Source organism: Chrysochloris asiatica, unplaced genomic scaffold (assembly GCF_000296735.1).
Source record: "Chrysochloris asiatica unplaced genomic scaffold, ChrAsi1.0 scaffold00011, whole genome shotgun sequence".
Lineage (NCBI taxonomy): Eukaryota > Metazoa > Chordata > Mammalia > Afrosoricida > Chrysochloridae > Chrysochloris > Chrysochloris asiatica.
The window spans coordinates 17,815,346-17,836,380 of record NW_006408529.1 but is presented as its reverse complement, the minus strand read 5'-3'; the positions used below and the strand labels follow the sequence as shown (position 1 = coordinate 17,836,380).

General features: G+C 39.2%; 1 protein-coding gene across 1 annotated transcript in view; it reads right to left on the bottom strand.

Moving 5' to 3' along the window:
• The window catches only part of LOC102823138 (cytochrome P450 4V2-like), a 34,728-nt gene extending 20,515 nt beyond the window's left edge, over nt 1-14,213 (bottom strand). Inside the window, exons 1-3 of the mRNA XM_006834454.1 lie at nt 14,009-14,213; nt 6,600-6,712; nt 3,677-3,762 (exon numbers count right to left, since the gene is read on the bottom strand). Of these exons, the coding sequence (XP_006834517.1) occupies nt 3,677-3,762; nt 6,600-6,712; nt 14,009-14,213 (404 nt within the window). The remainder of the gene's footprint in view (nt 1-3,676; nt 3,763-6,599; nt 6,713-14,008) is intronic.
• Nucleotides 14,214-21,035: the final 6,822 nt, after the last annotated feature.

Below are 21,035 nucleotides of genomic sequence, written 5' to 3'. Positions count from 1 at the left end.
GTTGTTGGGTTGAATGCTCTGTACACATCTATGAGGTTCAGTTGGCTGATTGTGTTGTTTAGTTCTTCTGTGCCTTTGTCAAATTTCTTTCTGGTTGTTCTATCCATTTTTGAAAGTGTTGTATTAAAATCACCCACTAATATTGTAGATTCATCTATTTCTTTCTTCAAATGTATAAGAGTTTGCTTTATATATTTTGGAGCTCTTTCATTGGAGCATATATATTTATTATGGTTATGTCATATTGTTCAATTGTCTCTTTAATCATGAGATAATGTCTATCTTTATTTATTATGCTGGTTTTTGCCTTAAAGTTTATTTTATCAGAGATTAGTACTGGCACTCCTATTTGCTTTTTATTGCAATTATCTTGGTATATTTTTTCCATCCTTTGTCTTTTAATCTGGTTTTGTCTCTGTGTGTGAGATGTGTCTCTTACAGACAGCATATTGAAGGATCTTGTTTTCTTATCCATTCTGCTACTCTCCGTCTCTTAAACGGTGCATTTAATTAGTTTACGTTCAGTGTAATTATTGATAGATATGGATTAATTGCTGCCATTATGTTTGTTTGTTTGTTTTGTGGTGTTGCTGCTTTCTTTGTTCTGTGTGTCTTCCCTTTGCTGAGTTCATGCTTTTTGTGTTCTTTCTTTTGAGTTTCCTCATAGTTTTAATGTTTCCATGTTCTTCTTGGATTTTCATTCTCTTGGTATGTTGTGAAGTGTTAATTTTCTTTGAGGTTGCCTTATAGTCCATTAACGTTTCTCTCCATTTTGTGCAGTCTATTTTATCCTGAAATCTACCTGACCTTCTCAACATCTGGGTCTCTGTTTCTACGTGTTTACCTTCTTTTACATTGTAATGGCTTTGATCATAGACTGACCTCCCAGATTCTCTGCGTTTCTTCTTATAGTTTTGTCCTGTTCTTGACTCTTCCTTCTCTAGATTTAATTCTGGGAGGTGCTGCCATGTATGTCAATCTCTGGTTGTTGTCTCTTCTTGTTGGTTCTCAGTCCACAGAACCCCCTTTAGGTTGTTCTGTAGTGCAGGGTTGGCTTTGGCAAAATCCCTTAGCTTCTGGTTATCCTGGAATGTCTTGATTACACCATTGTATTTGATTGATAGCTTTGCTGGATAAAGGATTCTTGGTTGGCAGTTTTTTCTTTCAGGCTTTTATATATGTCTCCCCATTGCCTTCTTGCTTGAGTGGTTTCTGCTGAGAGATCCAATCTAAATCTGACTTGTTTGCCTTTGTATGTAACACTTCTGTTTTCCCTATCTGCTTTCAGGAGTGTCTCCTTATCTTTGATTTTGGAGAACTTGATTATGATATGTCTCGGTGATTTTCTTTTGGGGTCTATCTTTCCTGGGGTTCGTTGAGCTTCTTGAATGTTTATCTTTTCAGTTTTCAGGATGTTAGAGAAATTTCTTCCAGCAGTTCTTCAACTATTGCCTCTGTGGACTTGTTTGATTCTTCTTGTTCTGGAATGCCGGTAATTCTTAAGGTATTCCTCTTCAAGTTGTCCAACATGAATCTTAGACTTTCAGATTTTTTTAATCCCTTTTTCAGTTTGTTCTTCTATCTTAGTGGTATTGAGATTTGTCTTCCAGCTCACGGGTTCTACCTTCCATCTCTTCTATTCTACTCCTTTGTCCTTTCAGCATATTGTCTATTTCTGATATTCTATTATTGATCATTTGGACATCTTTCTGTAGGTTTTGAATTGTTTCCAATGCTGTATCTATATCTATCTTATTTGATTGTTCCTGTAACACTCTCCTGACTTTTATTTTATTTTTCTCAAGTCCATTGTAATGTGTTTTGAAACATTTTATAATCATATTTCTGAATTCCTTCTCAGGCATTTCCAAGGCCTGCCCTCCTTCTAGGTCTTTTGTCTCCTACATTTTATCTTGTTTCTGGACATGTGCTCATATGGTCATCTGCTTTTGTTTCTTGGACATGTTTAGTGTTTATCTGTGGCCTTAATACTTAATTGAGTATGTGTTTTGGTATTTTTTATGCTTTCTGATTGCTTCCAGGTAGATGTGATAAGGAGGTGGGCTTCCCTTTTCACTCTTCATATTGCTTAACTCAGAGTAACTTTTACAGGTGTTATCTGCCTCCCTGGTGTATGGCAGTTGGTATTGGTCCTTGCCTGGCTTTTGGTGTTTTATAGAGTATGATTGTAGCTTGACTATATGGCAGCAGTTGCTGACTCTTCTTGGGTAATATAGAGGAAGAAAGGGTCTCCCAAAAGTAGAAGGGGGAGCATAAAACAGCAAAACAGCACCAGCAAAAAAAAAATAAGAAAAAAATTTTTTGACTGAATACTGACTCTATAATCATAGAAAAGGGAGAGGAGGGAGAGACGAAGAAGAAAAAAAAAAAATCTTTAGCTTAATATGAGTATGACTTTAATGTCGTCTCTTCACCATCTTGCTTTCAAAGCTGCCTGAGAGATTTCTAGATGCCACTGTTTCTTGTTTTGCTATACTTCAGGCTTTAATTTAATTTTCGGCCTGTTTTGTTTTTAAACTCTCTTTCCCTCTCTACAGACCTGTCCTGGCCTTTGCTGTATTAAAAAAAAACAAAAACAAAAAAACAAACGTTCGGGGCCTACTCTTGGGCTGAGTATCTTTGCACACGCATGGCAGAAGAATTCACCAGTGGTGAGGATGGGGGGTATCCACTTGCTCAGTCTCCCCTTCTAGTCACCAGAATGGAGGTGCACAAATAGTGGGGAGGGGGGCCAATGACCAGATACCAAAAAAGAAAATCAAAACTGACAAAGTGTATTGTCTACCTTTGTTCCAAGGTTCCCACAGCATTTTTCCATGGTGTGTATGCTCCCCCGCTTGTCTTGCCGTTTGGTCTCATCCAAGATGTCGTCTCTGGGCCTCTGAGCCCGGCAGATTCAAAACTATGTGATTTATTACTTCAGGCTCAAGTTCCACTAGCTATTAGCCTTCAAACTTTTAAAATATTCCTATCTCTGTGGTTCCGTGTTTTGGAGCTCTGCCCTGAATGTGCTTTGCCTGATATTCTGTTGTATGGCTGATGTCGAACTTCACTGCACCTCCACCTTAGCCGCCATCAAGCCCCGCCTCTGTTGCATATTATTAAAACTTAAAAGAACATTCATAACAACTACATTGAGTACCTAAGTTTCTAATCACATAGATCATGTCCTATATGCTCTATGAATTCTACCTTGATCTCTAGTGACTTGAAATTCACCAAATTCCTACAAGGAGCCCTGGCCTTACTTTTGTTAGATGTTCTTTCAGAGGATAGAGTCATCTTCCTGGATGCCAGTTCAAGGATTGCATTTACTGTGATCAACATATTTCTCTTTTGTTAACTATCTTTTTGTTTGGATTTTCAAGATTATCCTTTTTCAAACTCTTCTTTGATTTATTCCAAGATTTACATCAGGAATTCCTAAATCTGGGCACTGGTACTAATTATTTTGAACCCGGTGGTTGAAGATTACCCAGTGTGCTGGACTCCTGCTTTTCAAAGCTCCATTGTTAGCGCAACCTCTCATTCCAACTTCCCTCCTGCTTTTAGCTAGCACAATCTTGCCACAGTAGAGCTACTTTGTGCCATACATTAATATACATTAATATAATGGTTTCCAAAAAAAAAGCTTTATTAATTTAGGCTGCTATACCTTGTTAGAAGTCCTTGGCCAAGCCATGGTTCTAGAAACTTGTACAGAGATGATTTGTCAATTTGCTTGGAACTAGTTAAAATCACCTTAGAAACAGAAAAAAAATTTCTTTTGTTTACAATTTGAAATATATGCAGACACCGAAGCACAAAAACAACCTCAGTTATATAAATATCTGGCTAGAATATGACTATTTTAAAGGAAACATTTGCATAATGAATTTGAAGACATTATTTCTTTGTGATTCAGCTCTATCCCTGCACCTAAAAGAAAATTAATCTTGGGGATAAAATGAGGGAACTGAGCATGTCCAAGATGATTCCCAGATTGCTGCATAAGTTAGGAACCAGCTAGGAAGCAGCCTGTTACTGGGTAGTGAATCTGAAGGATGATCACATCTAGGTGGGGGGAAATCTTGAATTCCTTTTCAGGGATGTTGATTTTTGAGAAATTTTAGTTGCCATTACTTGAAAGTAGGAAAGAAACTCAAGATTAACGGCAGGAGCTAAAGAAAAGTTGTTGAGTGTGTCTGGCATATAGATGGAGTCCTGGTGTGGTGCTGTGGGTTAATGCACTGGACTGCAAAGTCTATTTGAACTGCAAGGTTGGCAGATCAAGCTCACAAGCTGCTCCTCAAAAACCCTATGTAGAGTCGCTATGGGTTGGAACAGACTCAATGGCACTTAACAACAACAACAATAGCAGCATATAGATAGGAGCTCTGGTAGCACAATGGTAACAAGTCAGGCTGCTAATCTCACAGTCAGCAGTTCGAAACTACCAGTGGTTCCGTAGGAGAAAGATGAGGCTTTCTGCTCCTGTAAAGGCGTTCTGGTAGCATAGTGGTTACGAATTGGGCTGCTAATCCTATGGTCAGCAGTTCGAAACTACCAGCTATTCCACGGGAGGTAGATGAGGCTTTCTGCTCCCGTAAAGATTTACAGCCTCGGAAAGTCTATGAAGGTTCGCTATGAGTCGGAACCAACTCCATGGCCAATAGCAACAACAACAACAACAATTTTTAGCCTTGGAAACCCTATACAGGGTTGCTATGAGTTGAAACCAACTCCATGGCACGTAATCACCAGCACCAGCAGCGTATAGATACCAATGGGAGCCATGGGTGTTGATGGGACCACCTGGAGCCCAAGGTAAGTAGGAGAGCACCTGCCACTGACCATAGAATGCTCCCTGGCATTTGACTTGAATTCCCTATTCTGGACAGATCTCTATCCGCATGTACCAAACCAAATTATACTAGTTTACTACCTTCTTGGGACTGGAATTCTGAGAAACTCCAGCACTTTGACCACTAATTACTAAGAAAAATATGCCCGACACTATTCGCAAGCAAACTCTGCTTTTAATTTTTTTCTAAGAAGAGAATCTCTGCTCATGATTTTTACGTCCTAATACAAATCTGTTTCTGACCATGTTGTTGTTGTTGTTAAGTGCAGACAAGTCAGTTCTGACTCATAGCCACCCTGTATAGGGTTTCTGAGGAGCGGCTAATGGGTTTGAACCACTGACCTATAGCATCAGGTCAGGACTTCTTTCTGACTATAACACAAGATAATTTCCTCAGGATCACAAGAATTCAAATAAGTACTGTTTCTTCCTAGGAGAAACCGGGCACAATGATGATGAGAACATGAGAAATCTCTTATCTAACATTCTAAATCATACATCCAAAACTTTTTCAAGTCATTATGTAAAATATGCTATAACTTTTTAAAATGAAACATATTATTTTGCCCAAGTTGAAAAAAAATGTACAAAATATTATTAAGAGTTGTTCTTGTTAATTGCCATTGAGTAAGTTCCTACTAATACTAACCCTGTATAGAGTTTCTTAGGAGCAGCTGGTGATTTTGAACTGCCAACCATGTGATTCAAGCTGATCTACTGGTTGAGTGTTTAAAGTACAGTGCCGTACCAGGACTCGTTTATTAATATAATCCATAATATTAAATTTTTTCTAAAATATGCAATCTTTTTGTCAATTAATTTCAGTAGCATGATTTAACAATATCTGGAGTCCTGGTGTGGTGCTGTGTGTTAATGCGCTGGGCTGCAAGGTTGGCTTGGACTGCAAGGTCAGCAGTTCAAGCTCACAGCTGCTCCTAGGAAACCCTATACAGGATTGCTATAAATCAGAACTGACTCTACAGCACTTAACAACAGCAATAAGCCCCATCAATATCAGATTAGAATTTCTCTTTATCCAAAATGAATTCTTAGTGATCTATTTTATAGTGAGTATGATATGAGACCCTTGAGGTAAACACATGTCTTGTTGTTGCCAGGTACTATCAAGTCAGTTCTGACTCAGAGCAGCCATCCTCACAAAATTGTTGCTATATCTGAGCCCATTGTTGCAGACATTGTATCAAATCATTTCTTAATAATCATATATTTGGAGTCTTAACAATGCTTAGAAGACAGAAAGTAGGTATCTTGTAGGATAATCTACTTATGACTTATTTATGGTTTTAAAATCTATATCCTTCTTCAGACTTTTCAAAAGAAAGCAAATGTAATGGAACATGATACTAAATATGCACAGATATCTGAAGGTCTTCTCCTCCTCGGAATTCAGATTACATATTAAATAAAGCATTTCATGGAACCTTTGCTGTTGTTAAGTACAACAAGTTAATTTTTTTCTCTTAGCGACACTATGTATAGAGTTTCCAAGGAGCAGCTGGAGGATTTGAACCTCTGACTTTGCAGTTAGCAGTCCAGTGCTTATCCTACAGCACCATACCAGGACTCTCATGGAACGTATAGAACATAAAATACTTAATAGAATGTTCTATTTACTTAACTCAGATCAAAGAATACATCTTAATATTTATTCTGATGAGATTCTCAAACCATCAAATATCCAGTGAAATATTGGCCATAATTACCATATACCCACCTCCACATTTTCTGCCTTATAAAGGGCCACCAATGGCACCGGCCCAATCCAGAGTTTCAGCAGTGGTTTATGTCGGTATTCTTCAGAGTACTGTATGATCTGCTGAAAAAATTCTGGGAGGAAAAAAAAGTATTTTAAATTCAATCAAGGTGATAATTTTATAATAAGTTCCTTTTTGTACTTCTTTAAAGGAAGGAAGGATGGATAGACCATTACTTTAGGTAAATTTCTCACAAATCTCTCATGTCTTAAAGGTAAACCAAATCCCATCAAAATGATTTAATGACTTAATTATGAGTATTAAGTGAAATATTATTGTTGTTAAGTGTTGTCGAGTTGGTTGTGACTCATAGTGACCCAGTCTAGGGTTTCTGAGAAGCTGCTGATTCAAGCTGACCTTGCGGTCCACTGCATTACCCTACAGTGCCTAAGAAATATTCTGGGTAACTGAAAAATGCCAGATACTGGATGTGTGGTGAGGGGACATAGTATATATTTCAGGATCCCTTAGGACTGTTTAATTTCGCTGGGCATTGATTCATGTTGTCCTTTTACAGAATGAAAAAATTGTCCTCCCATTATAGCCTTAGTATATACTTCTCTTTGTTGTTATTATTGTTAAGTGCCATTCGTCAGTTTCGATTCATAACAATCTTGTATAGGGATTCCAAGGAGCGGATGGTGAGCTTGAACTGCCGACCCTGCAGTTCAAACTGACCTCACAGTCCAGAGCAGTAACCTGCAGCGCCACACCAAAACTCTATACTTACTTCTCTGTATAAAATGTCCTGCCTTACATATCTTACAGAGTCCTGGTATGGCACTTTAGGATAAGCACTGGACTGCAAGTTTGGTTTGAACTGCAAGGCAAACAATTCAATCTCATCAGCCATGAGTCGGTCGGAACTGACTCAACAGCACTTAACAACAACAACAACAACAACATCTATGCTACCATTTCTCAAAGGTTGCAAAACCTTTTCAAAACTTGTTCTCTCTATGGAGAAATTACTTGTCCTGCTTTTTGCCTAAGTGTACATACTTATTTTTTAAGTGTCTAAATAAGATTTCCCAGGAAAGACTCCTCTTATGCTACAAACAGATAATTGGCTGTTTGTGGTTGTTCTAGCATCCATACTTGGGTTTTTACATACTGTTCTCCAATAAAATGAGCCAGGTATTCTCAGGAAAGTTCTTGATTTCAGGGTAGGAACATGAATGGTCAAGAGGACTATTTTGTGGTGCCAGAAAATAAGGAAATGCTCAAAAAAAGAGAGAGGGGGGGAAAGAGAGAGAGAGACAGAAAGGACCACATTGAAAGGACAAAGAGCCAATCAGAAAGAGCTCCCAGTGGTCAAAGCTAGAAAACATTAAGCAATAAAATAAATAATGATAATATTGGATTATAATACACTAAAATAAATGAGTCTATACTAGTATTCATAAATGCATACAAATATAAATAAGTAAGTAGCTAAGTAAGTAAATAGGGACAATTCTTGTTTACAGAAGAACTGCAATTAATAATTGCATAAAAAGTGAAAGAAACAGAAAATTATCATTAGACAAACCAGACAAGAGTATTTGTTACAGAAAATTTCCACCAATGAATACTAAAATTAGGAGATGCTCTTTCTGTTGTTGCTGCTGTCGAGTCAGCTCTGACCCATACTGACCTTGTATAGGGTTTCCGAGGAGCAGTTGGTAAGCTTGAACTTTCAACTATGCAGTTCAAACAGACTACGCAATACAGTACATTAACCCACAGCACCATACAAGGAGATGCTCTTAGTGCCAAGGAAAACAGGCTAATCTCAAAGAATCTCTTTCAATTGTCAGTTGTCCTTAGATGCCTTCAAGGCATACTGACTCATAGTGACTGTATGTACAGCAGAACAAAACACTGTCCAGCTCTCTGTCATCCTCACAATTGTTGCTATGCTTGAGCTCATTGTTGAAGTCACTGTGTCAAGCTATCACATTGAGAGTCATTCTCCTCATCGCTGACCCTTTACCAAGCAAGATGCCCTTCTCCAGGGATTAGTATCTTCTGATGACATGCCCAAAGAACATAAAATGAAGTCTCACCATTCTTACTTCTAAGGAACATACTGGTTGTACTTCTTCCAACACAGATTCATTCATTCTTCTGCCAGTTCACAGAATTCTTCAGTATTGCAAGTCAAGGCTTGAATTTTTTCTTTGGTTCTTTCAGCTTGAAAGCTACTGAGCACATTCTTCCCTTTTGGTTGAGCGTGTTCTTTCCTTTTAGTTTTCTAACTCCAGGTCTTTGCACATTCCATTATAGTACTTTACTTTGTTTTCTTGATATTACCTTTGAAATCTTCTATTCAGTTGTTTTTACTTATGGTTTCTCCCATTCACTTTAACGATTCTACATTCAAGAGCACGTTTCAGAATCTCTTCTGGCATCCATTTTGGTATTTTCTTTCTATCTTGTCTTTTAAATGATCTTTTGCTTTCTTGAAGCATGATATCCTTGATGTTATCCCACAACTTGTTTGGTTTTCTCAATCATTAGTGTTGAATGCATCACATCTGTTCTTGAGATGGTTTCTAAATTACTGTGGGTATAATAAAGGCAAGACTTTGGCTATTGTGGGCTTGTTTTAATTTTCTTCAGCATCAACTTGAGCTTTCATATGAGCAACTGATCATCTATTCTACATTTGGTTCCTGGCCTTGTTCTGACTGAAATACTGAGCTTCTCCATTGTTTCTTTTCATGAATATGGTAGAATTGATATCTATGATTTGAATCCTATGAAGTTCATGTGTATGAGGGTATGTCAAAAAGTATTACTGCAAAATCACAGAACCTTTATTAAACAAATATATAAAAATGTGAAGCTATTGTTTCTTAGCATGTTCTCCATTAAAGTCTATACATTTCTGAAGGCAATATTTTCATTTCTCTAATCTGTCCCTGAAGAACTCTTTGCTCTTCAATTTACACCATGTGAAAACAGAAATTTTAGCATTCTCAAGGGACTCTTCAAGTGATGTTCCTTTGAAATGTTGTTTGAATTCTGGGAACAAAAAGAAGTCTGAAGGTGCAAGATCAGAACTATATGCTGATGGGATAAGGCTTCACAACAAAATTCTCATAGGATAACCCTTGCTACACTTGAGGAATTAGCAGGTGCATTGTTGTGATGGGGGGTGGGTGTGGGGGAGAAAATTGTAACTCTCCTGTTTTTTTTTCTTAACAATGCAGTTTTCAATTTTCTTAAAATGTCTTCCTAATAAGGAAGTCCCATGTCCATCAAGAAAATCCTACAGGATTACTCTTTTGGAATCCACCCTCTGAAAACAGGTGACATAACCTTTGGCGCTAGCCCTGTCTGCCTTAAATTTAAGTGGCCAGCAAGCAGATCCTTTCAGAAGACAATGCTTGATTGGAATTTTTCTTTTATTTTTGAAGGCACATTGATAAGACTCAGACAAGTGTGCTACTGAAAGAACTTACCTGTAGCCATCCACTAATTGCAGAGACATCATTTATTCTGAATAAATCTGTGCATGTATGAATTGGAGCTCTTGTAACAATGCATTTTGACTTACCTTCTTAAAGTCACCGTTTGTATTGTTGGACAAAGGTATTTCTAATGAATTTTTTTTAGACAAATTTGAGTCATTGGTCTCAAAAAATTCTACCATGCAATCTCTGGTGTGGTTTCCCTCACCAAGAACTTATTTTCCTTCTCCTTTGTTTCGAACTTTTACATTCCAATCACTATTCTGTGCATCTTAATTGCATGTTTAATCAGTCTCATACTGCAGAAGTTGGTAAAAGTCTTCCATTTCAATGTATATATTTGTTGTTGTTATTAAGTACCGTGGAGTCAGTTCTGACTCATAGTGACCCTGCACAGGGTTTCTGAGCCTGCAAATCCTTACAGGAGCAGAAAGCCTCATCTTTTCCCCATGGAACAGCTGGTAGTTTTGAACTACCGACCTTGAGATTAGCAGCCCGATTCATAACCACCATGCCACCAGAGCTCACTTAAATGTATATATTACAAAAGAAAAAAAAAAAATTTAGAGTAAAGAAACAAAAACAAAAAAACCTGGCAGACAAGGTTGTAACCAAAAATTGGTATGACATTGTGGGTAAATGCGCTGGACTGCAAAGTCAGTTTGAACTGCCAGGTCGGCAGTTGAAGCTCACAAACCTGTCCTTGGAAAATCTACACAGGGCCACTATTGGTTGGAACTGGCTTGATGGAACATAGCAACAACAACAATTATTATCATGAACCGTCTGATATGATGCACTGTAACTGTCACAACATCATTTCTGTAGTAATCTTGCTAAAATTGTATGCCGTCAATCTAATTAGGAGAAAACATTCACCAAATCCAAATTGAGGCCTATTCAACAAAATGGCTGTACGGTCTGCAAAGAAATATAACTCGAATACTCCTTCAAGCTAGAATGACGAGTCTTCAGTTCACTTATTTTGGACACGTCATCAGGAAAGGCCAATCATGTTTGGTAAAGTAAAGAGTCAGCAAAAATGAGGTTGTTGTTGTTAAGTGCTGTCAGGTAGATTAATTAACACAATAGCCAAAGGACTCAAACATACCAGCAATTGCAAAGAGCACAAAACCAGGCTACATTTCATTCTGTTACACATTGTTGTTCTGGTGTGGTACTAAAGGGTAAGCACTGGACTGCTAACCATAAGGACAGCGGTTCAAACCCACCAGCACTCCTTGGAAACCCTACATAGGGTTGCTCTAAGTAGGAACCAATTTTACAGCACTAGCAACAACAGCATACACAAGATTACCATGAAATTACCCACTTGATAGCAACTAACAACAAATGATAGGAAAAGTGCCAAAGTTATGACAGACCAGGAGAGGCTAAGGACTGAGGAAACACAAGTAAATATAATGTAGAATCTTGAATGAGTTCTGAATGGGAAAAGGACATTCATCAAGGCATTCGTGAAATTCAAATAAAGAGCGTAGTTAACAACAGAGTACTAATATGAACTTACTAGTTTGACAACTGTACTTTAGTTATATAATATGTTGACATTAGAAGAATCTATTAGAAAAACATTTATGAGCTCTCTTTACTACTTTCCCAACTATTTTCTAAGTCTAGAATTATTTTTAAATAAGCTATTATGTTTTTACAAAAAGCAGGGATTTTTCTGATACTTGAGGGTAGGAAGAATACAGTAAGATTTTTTTTTTTTTAAAGTTAAGTTGCAGAGGAACACATACACAAATAAATAAGCCCTTGGTTGATCTCTGCCTTTTCTTTAATATAGAAGAAACAATTCATAATTTAAGACTTCTAGAACTGAAATTGGGGTTTTGGAAATGTGACAAAAATGTGGAAGCGAATATAACAACTATCAAACCAAAATGGTTATGCTGTAACATTGAGGGCAATGTATGGCTTAGATAGTGATATTTTAAACTTAATCAAGTCAGTTTTCTGTTAATATGTCCTGGAATAAGGAATGGACGTGCTAGACGTATGTGAGATCACAAATGCATTCCAATAACCTTGGCAATAACCTCTAACGGATCTAATTCCAATAACCTCTAACGGATCTGATGCGTATCCTCAAGGAATTTAAACTTTCAAGGACAGTCACATCTGTAACTCATCACGATACTTAACAGAATGTCAGGGGTGATAAAACACACATTTATTATGCCTGGGGAGTTAGTGATTCTGACTGAGAGGAGTAATTTCACAAAGAAGATGACATTTGGATTTTGAGATGCAGCATAAGAGCATTGGGCTTGGGGAGAGAATGCTAATCTTGATGTAGAAACAGCTGAGAAGAATCATGAAGGCCTAAGATTTCACTCTAAGTATGAAGTGGCCAAAGCCACATAGTTGTAGGGATGATAACAGTAGGAGATGAAGCTGGAAAACTGGAGGGTTTCTTTTATAGTCTCTAGAGAATAACTCAAATGTTCTATTTGAGCACGACTGGAGTTGCATTTTAGTACAGTAACACTAGTATGTCTAAGACCATGTATGTGAGAGGGCTTCAAAAAATCAGTGTAAAGATAGAATTAGAAGATAATGAAATGTTTACACAAACTTTTTGAAGGCATGCCCGGACTACAGGAGGAGGGTGTGGGAAAAGGTTGAGAATTCAATACAGACAGGTTAGGAGCACTATTCCTGCTTTATAGCAAGTCCTAGTGTAGAGTGTGGAGAAATGGTGACTATCACTGCCAACTACAACACCCATACTAGTGTGGAAGACTCAGGTATTCACTGTATTTATATTAACATCCATTAGACCTTCCTCTGGGAGTTTAGCATGGCAAAGCTATGAAGACAATCCCAGTGTTGTTGTTAGGCGCCATCAAGTCGGTACTGACTCATAACAACCCTATACACAACAGAATGAAACACTGCCCAGTCCTGGGCCAACCTCACAATTGTTGCCACACTTGAGTCCATCGATGCTGCCAGTTTGCCAATCCATCTCGTTGGGGGTCTTCCTGTTTTTCTCTGACCCTCCACCTTACCAAACATGATATCCTTCTCTAGCCAGTAGTCCCTCTGACAATATGTCCAAAGTATGAGAGACGAAGTTTTTAAGATAATTTCTATTAGAAACAGTTCACGCTTCAATAAACAAGACTTTAGAAACTTGGCATATAATTATGCAAAAGGTCCTGCCATCATAGTTTATTCATTTTATTACACAATCTCCTTAAGAGGGCTAAAATATGACGGTCAAGAAGAAATCAAGTGATCAAGTCTTGTGATCTCCTGAGGGGTGGAGGGAAAGCCTCAAACGAATCTCTTATTTTCCCAAGAAGAAGCAAGGAGGAGAGGTAGTACTAAGTATTAAGACAGTTTGCTTAATTCCGGGGGAAGTTCCTCTTGTGAAGATTTATTTTTAGCCTTTTTGTTTTTAAACTGCTGTTGTTAAGTTCTATGAGTCATTTCCCAAGCATAGGGATCTTGTATAGGGTTTTCAAGAAGTGGCTGGTGGGTTTGAACCAGTCCAGTGCTCATCCTGCCACACCACACCAGGACAGCTACTCTGGTATCCCATCCCTTAGTGAACTTTTTCTTTAAGTATAACAGAATGCTAGGTGTTGCCAACCGCTTCTCCTTCTGCGTTTTCTCTTCAAAAGAGAAAAAGCAGGACAAGTGGTTTGTAGCACATAGCAAGGATGGGACTGGAGGGTAGCACTTGCAAAGTTGACAAGTAACAGACTCTTCCCTAGCAGTCAATGCTGCTATGGGACTCCAGTGACTAGGATGAGGAATGAGAGGTGAGCGGGGTTGTGCGGGCCCTGTAGGCCTGCAAAAGTCCAGAAGGTCGCCTACTTCGGGGGAGGGGAGACTTTGGTGGGGACAAAGGCAGTCGCGTGGGCGGGAGTCCATACCTTTACCGTCAGTCTTCATCAGCAGTGCGTGGCCCAACAGCGGGAAGGCGCCAGCAACTGTCGGGATGCCCCTCATCTGCTTCCATTTCCGCGCATAGTTTGCCAAATGAGTCAAAAGCAGGGTGACGACCGCCAAGAACACTGCGTTTGCGGCGCCCCATAACAGCAGTTTCTGCCCGTCATAAACCAGCCAGGGCTCCATCATCTCTCCGCGGCCCACTCCGTCTGGGGATGCTGCCACAGTGGAGGGTGCCACAGTAGCGGCGGGCAGGGACTGCAGAGACTCAGGGGCGGGGCCCGGTGCGAGGCAGGGCCCGGCCCCCTGGATTCACGTGCCGATCGGGGACTCACTGCCCGCACTGAGGAGGCGGGTGCGCGCGGTCCCTAGGGTGCCGGCGTCCTGGAGGCGAGATGACTGGGCGCTAGGCCCGCTCACAGTTCTTGGGACCTGGGTGGGCGCAGGCCGTCTGTCTTGAGCGACTTGAGATTTGCTGTTTCGGGGCTGCAGGGTCCCTCGGAACAGGTTCTGAACCAGAGAGATTGAAAGAAAAGCACGGTGGGAGTGTTTTGTGAAAGGCACGCTACGTAATGCACTTGGGCCTTTGTGTTTGGTTCAAGTTGAAAGTGAAAGACCGGAAAACAGCCTCTGGAGCTCAACAGGCTGTTCTGATCATAAACGAAAGCACTTAAGGTGGAGCTGGGAGAAGAAAGCTTAAATTTAAAGACCGTTTTTTGCATGATGGGTTAGAACTTTGAGTCAACAACAACAGGCTTAGTAGAAGTCCAAGGGTGCTGATCTTGGCTTTAGAATCCTACCGCTGGACATGGGGAACTTTCGCTAGAGTGAGAAGCCGGTTTTAAATTAAAAATAAGGAGGCGTCTAGTTTGAAAGTTAAGCATTGATGCCTGTTTTTTTGTGTGTGTGTGTGTTTTTTTCCAAGCTGGGTATCTAACCTCACACTTCCTTGCGCAATTAATAAATGTTGCTGTCCTCTGTCAGGATTGACTACCAACGGAGGCTTGTGTCCTATGTTCTGCATCAGGGTCATTAAGAGCAATCACCTACCTTGACCTAGGATAGCCTTGGTGGCACAAGTTGTCAGGGTGTATAGGAAGACCCTTAAGACACTGGGGAGCTAAATTAGGTGGCTGTGATCCAGATAGCTTTCAAATTCCCTCTGGACCAAGGAAAGACAAAGTGGAAGAGAACAAGGCAAGAATCTGCATGGTATGGGGAGGAATGCTGTGAGGGGAGAGTTTGACAAGAAAACAATAGTTAGGGAGAGTTCCCAAAAGGAAGTGAAGATTGTTGTTGTTAAGTGTCCACAATCAATGCTCATGAAGCAGCAGTCAAGAAATCAAATGACATATTGCATTAGGCAAATCTGCACAAGACCTCTTGAAAATGTTCAAGAGCAACAATGTCATTTCGAGGACTAAAGTGACATGATCCTAGCCTGATATTTTCAGTAGCTTCATTGCATGTCCAAATTGGACAGTGACTAAGGAAGATGAGAGCAAAATCAATGCATTTCAATTACGGTGTTGGAGAACACTATTAAAAGTACCTTGGACTGCAGTAAAACAAGTCTGTATTGAGAAGTACAGCCAGAATTCTTTAGAAGTGATGGCAAGACTTCATCTCTTATGCTTTGGACATGTTGTTAGGAGGCACCCTGGAGAAAGACGTCATACTTGGCAAAGTGGAGGGTCAGTTAAAAGGAGAATGACCCCCAAGGAGATGGATTGACACAGTGGCTGCCACAATGGAGTCAAACATCACAAAAATTCTAAGGATAGAGCAAGATCAGGCAGTGTTCTGTTCTGTTCCGGCTTATAGGGTCTCTCTGGCACTAACAACAACAATCCAATAAGTACCAAATGCCCTTCCATTTATATGTCTTTTAGTCTCTTGTAATAATGTTTTATAATTTTCATGGCACACATGTTTTTATGTACCTAAATAAGTTAATTCCTAGGTATTTTATCACTTGGGGAGCTACTATAAATAGTATTTGTGATTTTTTTTTTTTAATACTCCTTCTTAGTGTAAAGGATACCCACTGAGTTTTGTGTGTTGATCTTATACTCTTCAATATTGCTGAATTCTTATATAAATTCCCTTTGTTTTCTTGTGGAATATTAGGGAATTCTACTCTGGTAGCATAATGGTTACGAGTTGGGCTGCTAACCTCAAGGTCAGCAGTTCAATACTACCAGGGGTTCCACGGGAAAAAGATGAGGCTTTCTGCTCCCGTAAAGATTTACAGTCTCAGAAACCCTATACAGGGTCGCCATGGGTTGGAACTGGCTCGACAGCACTTAATAACAACAACAACATATACAGATAGATATACAGGGTCGAGTCCTGATGTGGCGCTGTGGGTTAATGTATCATACTGTAGTCATTTGAACTGCAAGGTAGGCATTTCAAGCTCACCAGCTGCTCCTTGGAAACCCTATACAGGGTCGCTATGGGTCAGAACCAACTCAACGGCACTTAACATCAACAACATATACAGGGTGAACCTTGGTGTGGTGCTGTAGGATAAACAGTGAACTGATAATAGACAGGCAATTCAACCCCAATAGGCACTCTCAGAAACTTACTCAACGACACACAACAACAATATACAGGATAAAGGATCCTGGCAGCACAATGAACTAAGCATTGGGCTGCCAACAAAGAGTTTGGTGGCTCAAACCCACCAGCAGCTCCATGAAAGAAAATATGAGGCAGTCTGCTCCTGTAAACATTTATCATCTCAGCAACCCTAAGGAGAGTTCTTTCTACTCTTTCCTGTATCATCACTGCGAGTCAGAATGAACTTGTTGGCAGTGGGTTTGGTTATGTACAGGATTATGTTATCAGCAAATAGAGATGGTTTTACTCATTCCTTTCCAGTGTGCATTCCTTTCATTTTTCTTTATTACCTATTTCTCTGACTCCAGTACACGAATTGATGAAGAGTACTGATAACAGGCATCCTGGTCCCATTCCTGTTCTCAAAGGGAAGGCTCTCCATCTTCTTCTATTGAATATCTTGTAGGCTGTTGCTTTTCTATATGTGTTCTTAATTTTGTTGAGTAACTTGCCTTCTGTTCCTATTTTGCTGAAGGTTATTAGGAAAGAGTGTTGAATTTTATCATGTGTCTTTTCTACATTAATTGATATGATCGTAATGGTTATTTCCCTTTGTTTTATGTATGTGGTCAATTTCACTAATTGAGGTTTTATCAGGGTACTTACATCTCTGGTTCTTCCTAAGGTGGCTGCCTTTGCTGATTCATCTATGGAGGCTTTGGCTGTGGTCCTGAGTGTGCTCTTAGAGTATGAGATGGCTCATACTCTGCAGCTCAATGCACATGTGCAGGAGTTTTTCACTGGCCACAGATGCAGATGTAAGTGATAGGGCTAGACTTTCACAAGGCAATGTGGGGAGCTTTTTATGTCCTTCCTCCATGGGCACCCCTGTACAAGCTTTCCCATAGTACCCCACTGTGGGCGGGGAATCCATTATTTCCCTATGTGTTGCCTATCTGAAATACTTTTCTTGCCCTTACTGAAGGCTATGACATGAGGATTTTCTGTATTTTTAGGTTTATTTTCTGTATATTTAGGTCCTAGAGTCCAACTGCCTTGTATCTCTGCAAGAGTCAGTAATATTCACTTGCAGTATTTAGTTTACCTTCACCCCTCCCCAAGTGCACAACCTATGAACTCCCACAACCAATCTATGCCACCTTAATGATGGGGCTGCAGCTTTCTCAGTTTAGCACCCATCCTGTATTCTTTGTTCTAGGTGTTGTCTGGCCCATTAACAAAATGGTCTCAATTACTGGAATCCTCCAGGCGCCAGTGGCTAGGATCTCTGTTTCAGTGATTCCCCTGTTCCTTCTCACCCCTACAGATGGACTAACCTTTAGTTGCCACCCAGAGTTTAGAGATATCAACCTGTGCTTGTTTTTCTAGGTTGAGCAGTGAGTGAGCTGCTGTAGTTTAAATGGGAGTGGTTACTTACTCTGCCATCTTGCCCCACCTCCCAAGTTGGGCTTCTTTAACACAACATTTATCTTTGGAATGAATTCATATTACGATAGGTAGTATTTTCCTTTGTTTTACATGAATGTATGTTATTCTATTGTGTGAATTATACCATAATTTATTATCTATTTTACTGTAGATAAATGTTGTTGTTGTGGTTGTCAGGTGCCTTCAAGTCAGTTCTGATGCATAGCAACACTATGTACAACAGAACAAAACACTGCCCAGTCCTTCACCATCCTCATAATTGTTATGTTTGAGCCCATTGTAGCAGCCACTGTATCAATCCATCTTGTAGAAGATCTTCTTCTTTTCCACTCACCCTCTACTTTACCAAGATTGATATCCTTCTACAGGGATTGGTCCCTCCTGATAACATAACCAAAATTTTGTTTGTGAAATACAGTCTCATTATTCTTGCTTCTAAGGAGCATTCTAGCTGTACTTCTTCCAAGACAGATTGCTCCCTGGCAGTCCATGGTAATTTCAATATTCTTTACCAACATCATAATTCAAATGCATCAAATTTTCTCTGATCATTCTACAGCTTTCATATGTGTGTGAGGCAAAGTTACCATGGGTTGGGTCACCTTAGTCCTTAGAGTGATATCTTTGCTTCTCAATACTTTAAAGAAGTCTTTTGCAGCAGATTTGTCCAATGAATACACACTTTGATTACTTGACTAATTCTTTCATGAATTTTGATTTTGTGTCTAAGTAAAATGAAATTTTGATGACTTCAATCTTATCTCCATTTTTCATGATTTTGCATATTGGTCCAGTTTCAGTGAGGATTTTTGTCCTGGAATAATTTAAGTTGTGCTTATCATACAGATTGAATAATTATGGTGAAAGGATACAACCTTAAAGCACACCTTTCCTGATTTTAAACCATGCAGGATAGCACATAACAACAACAACAGTATTCCCTGGATCTGTTCTAATGACTGCTTTTTGGTTCCTTGTGAGCACAAATGAATGTTCTGGAATCCACATTCTTCACAATGTTCTGAATTCTTTGTTATGACCCACACGGTCAAAAGCCTTTCATAGTCTATAAATTAAACACAATAAAAACAGTAAGTGTATTTTGGGGTTTCACTGCTCTCAGATAAGACCTGTCTAATGTCAGTAATGACATCATTGTCTGAAGTCCAGCTTGAACTTCTGGCAGCTCCCTATCCATGTGCTGCTGTGACCATTTTTAAATTATCTTCATTAAAATTTTATTTACATGTGATATTGATGATATTGTTCCATAATTTCCATATTCTGCTGGGTCACCTTTCTTTGAAATGGGCACAAACCGACTCTTCCTGTCAGTTGGCTAGGTAACTGTCTACCAAATTTCTTGGCATAGACTAGTGGGTGCTTCCAGTCCGGAATCACTTTGTTGAAACAGTTTAATTGGTATTCCATCAGTTTCTGGAGTCTTGTTTTATGCCAGTGCCTTTAGTGTCTCTTGGCTTCTACTGCAAAACCATCTGTTCTTAATCATATGCTGACTCTTGAAATGGTTTACCAGCAACCAATTCTTTCTGATACAGTGACTCTGTGCATTCTTTCTATCTTTTTTTTAACTTTTTTTGTGAATTGAGTGAAGGTTTACAGAGCAGATCATCAGTTTTGTATTCATGAAATTGCTTCATTACAATTATTGCAATTCCTTCCATATACCAACAGTTAACAGTATTTACCTCTATTCACTTAAACTATTGCATTCCTTCCTGTGTGTATCGCTCGCTAGCTTCATCTTTTCTGTTAACCTCCCTCTTATATATTGCCTATTAACCTTAGTGACTGTATTATTTAGTTCTAGAATCTAAATTTGATTTTTCATAAATTTCTGTTCCCTGCTGAAAATATCCAACATTTTATCCATTCTCCAAAACATATTATTTTATAGTTTGTACCTAATAAAGTCAATATTTTAAGAAGCTTTTGATATGATTAATTTTCTGTTTGTGATTTCTTTTGACTTTAAACCTTTTGGTCCAGTTTCCTGGGCTGCCTGATAATTTGGGGTTGAATATTGTACGCTGTGCATGAGAAACTGTAAAATTCCTGGATGATATTATGTTTTCAGCAAAGAAATTTTTCTGGTAGCCACATAAGATGAAGGCAATTGATGTTGTTGTTATGTGCTGTGGAGTCGGTTCCAATTCATAGAGACCCTGTACAGGGTTTCCGAGGCTATAAATCTTTACGGGAGCAGAAAGCCTCATCTTTCTTCTGTGGAACAGCTGGTAGTTTCAAACTGCTGACCTTAAGGTTTTCAGCCTGATTCGTAACCACTACGCTACCAGAGCTCCACGACGAAGGCATGCATCACCTTAATTCAAACAGGGATTACACTAATTCTAATTTTTATTTCAAGGGTGTTGAGAGCTTGTGTATTTTGAATTTGCCCTTTATTCTTAGAGTGTACTCCTACAGGGTTATTCATTCAAAGCCTGAAATTTTGAACAAATTCCTTTCTTTTGACAGCCCAGTGAACTTGCCATACTCTAGATGCCACTTTTTCTTGGGGTGCGGCACCATAGGATAAGCACTCAACCGCAAGGTTGGCTTGAACCTGAAGGTCAGTGGTTCAAACTCACCAGCTGCTCCTTGGAAACTCTATACAGGGTTGCTATGAGTCAGAACGAACTTGATGGCACTTAACATGAGTGAAAGCAAGGAAAGTGCAGTTATAATTTTCATGTATGTCATAGTGTACTACATAAAAGATGAATTTTACTTGTATTGAAGTTGATATTATGGTTATCTAAAAGATAGGTATCAGATGTTTGGACAGGAGTGCAAATTCAGTGCTTGCCATAGAGACTACTCATCTGTAAGATTCAATGATTTTCATAAGGTCTGAGACCTAGATGATTGAACATGGTCCAGAAGAATCAAAGGCTCCTGGCACTTAAGAGCTCCTTTTAGTCACAGAGTCTACTACCTATGAAGTTTATGTCTTTACTGCAATTTAAAATG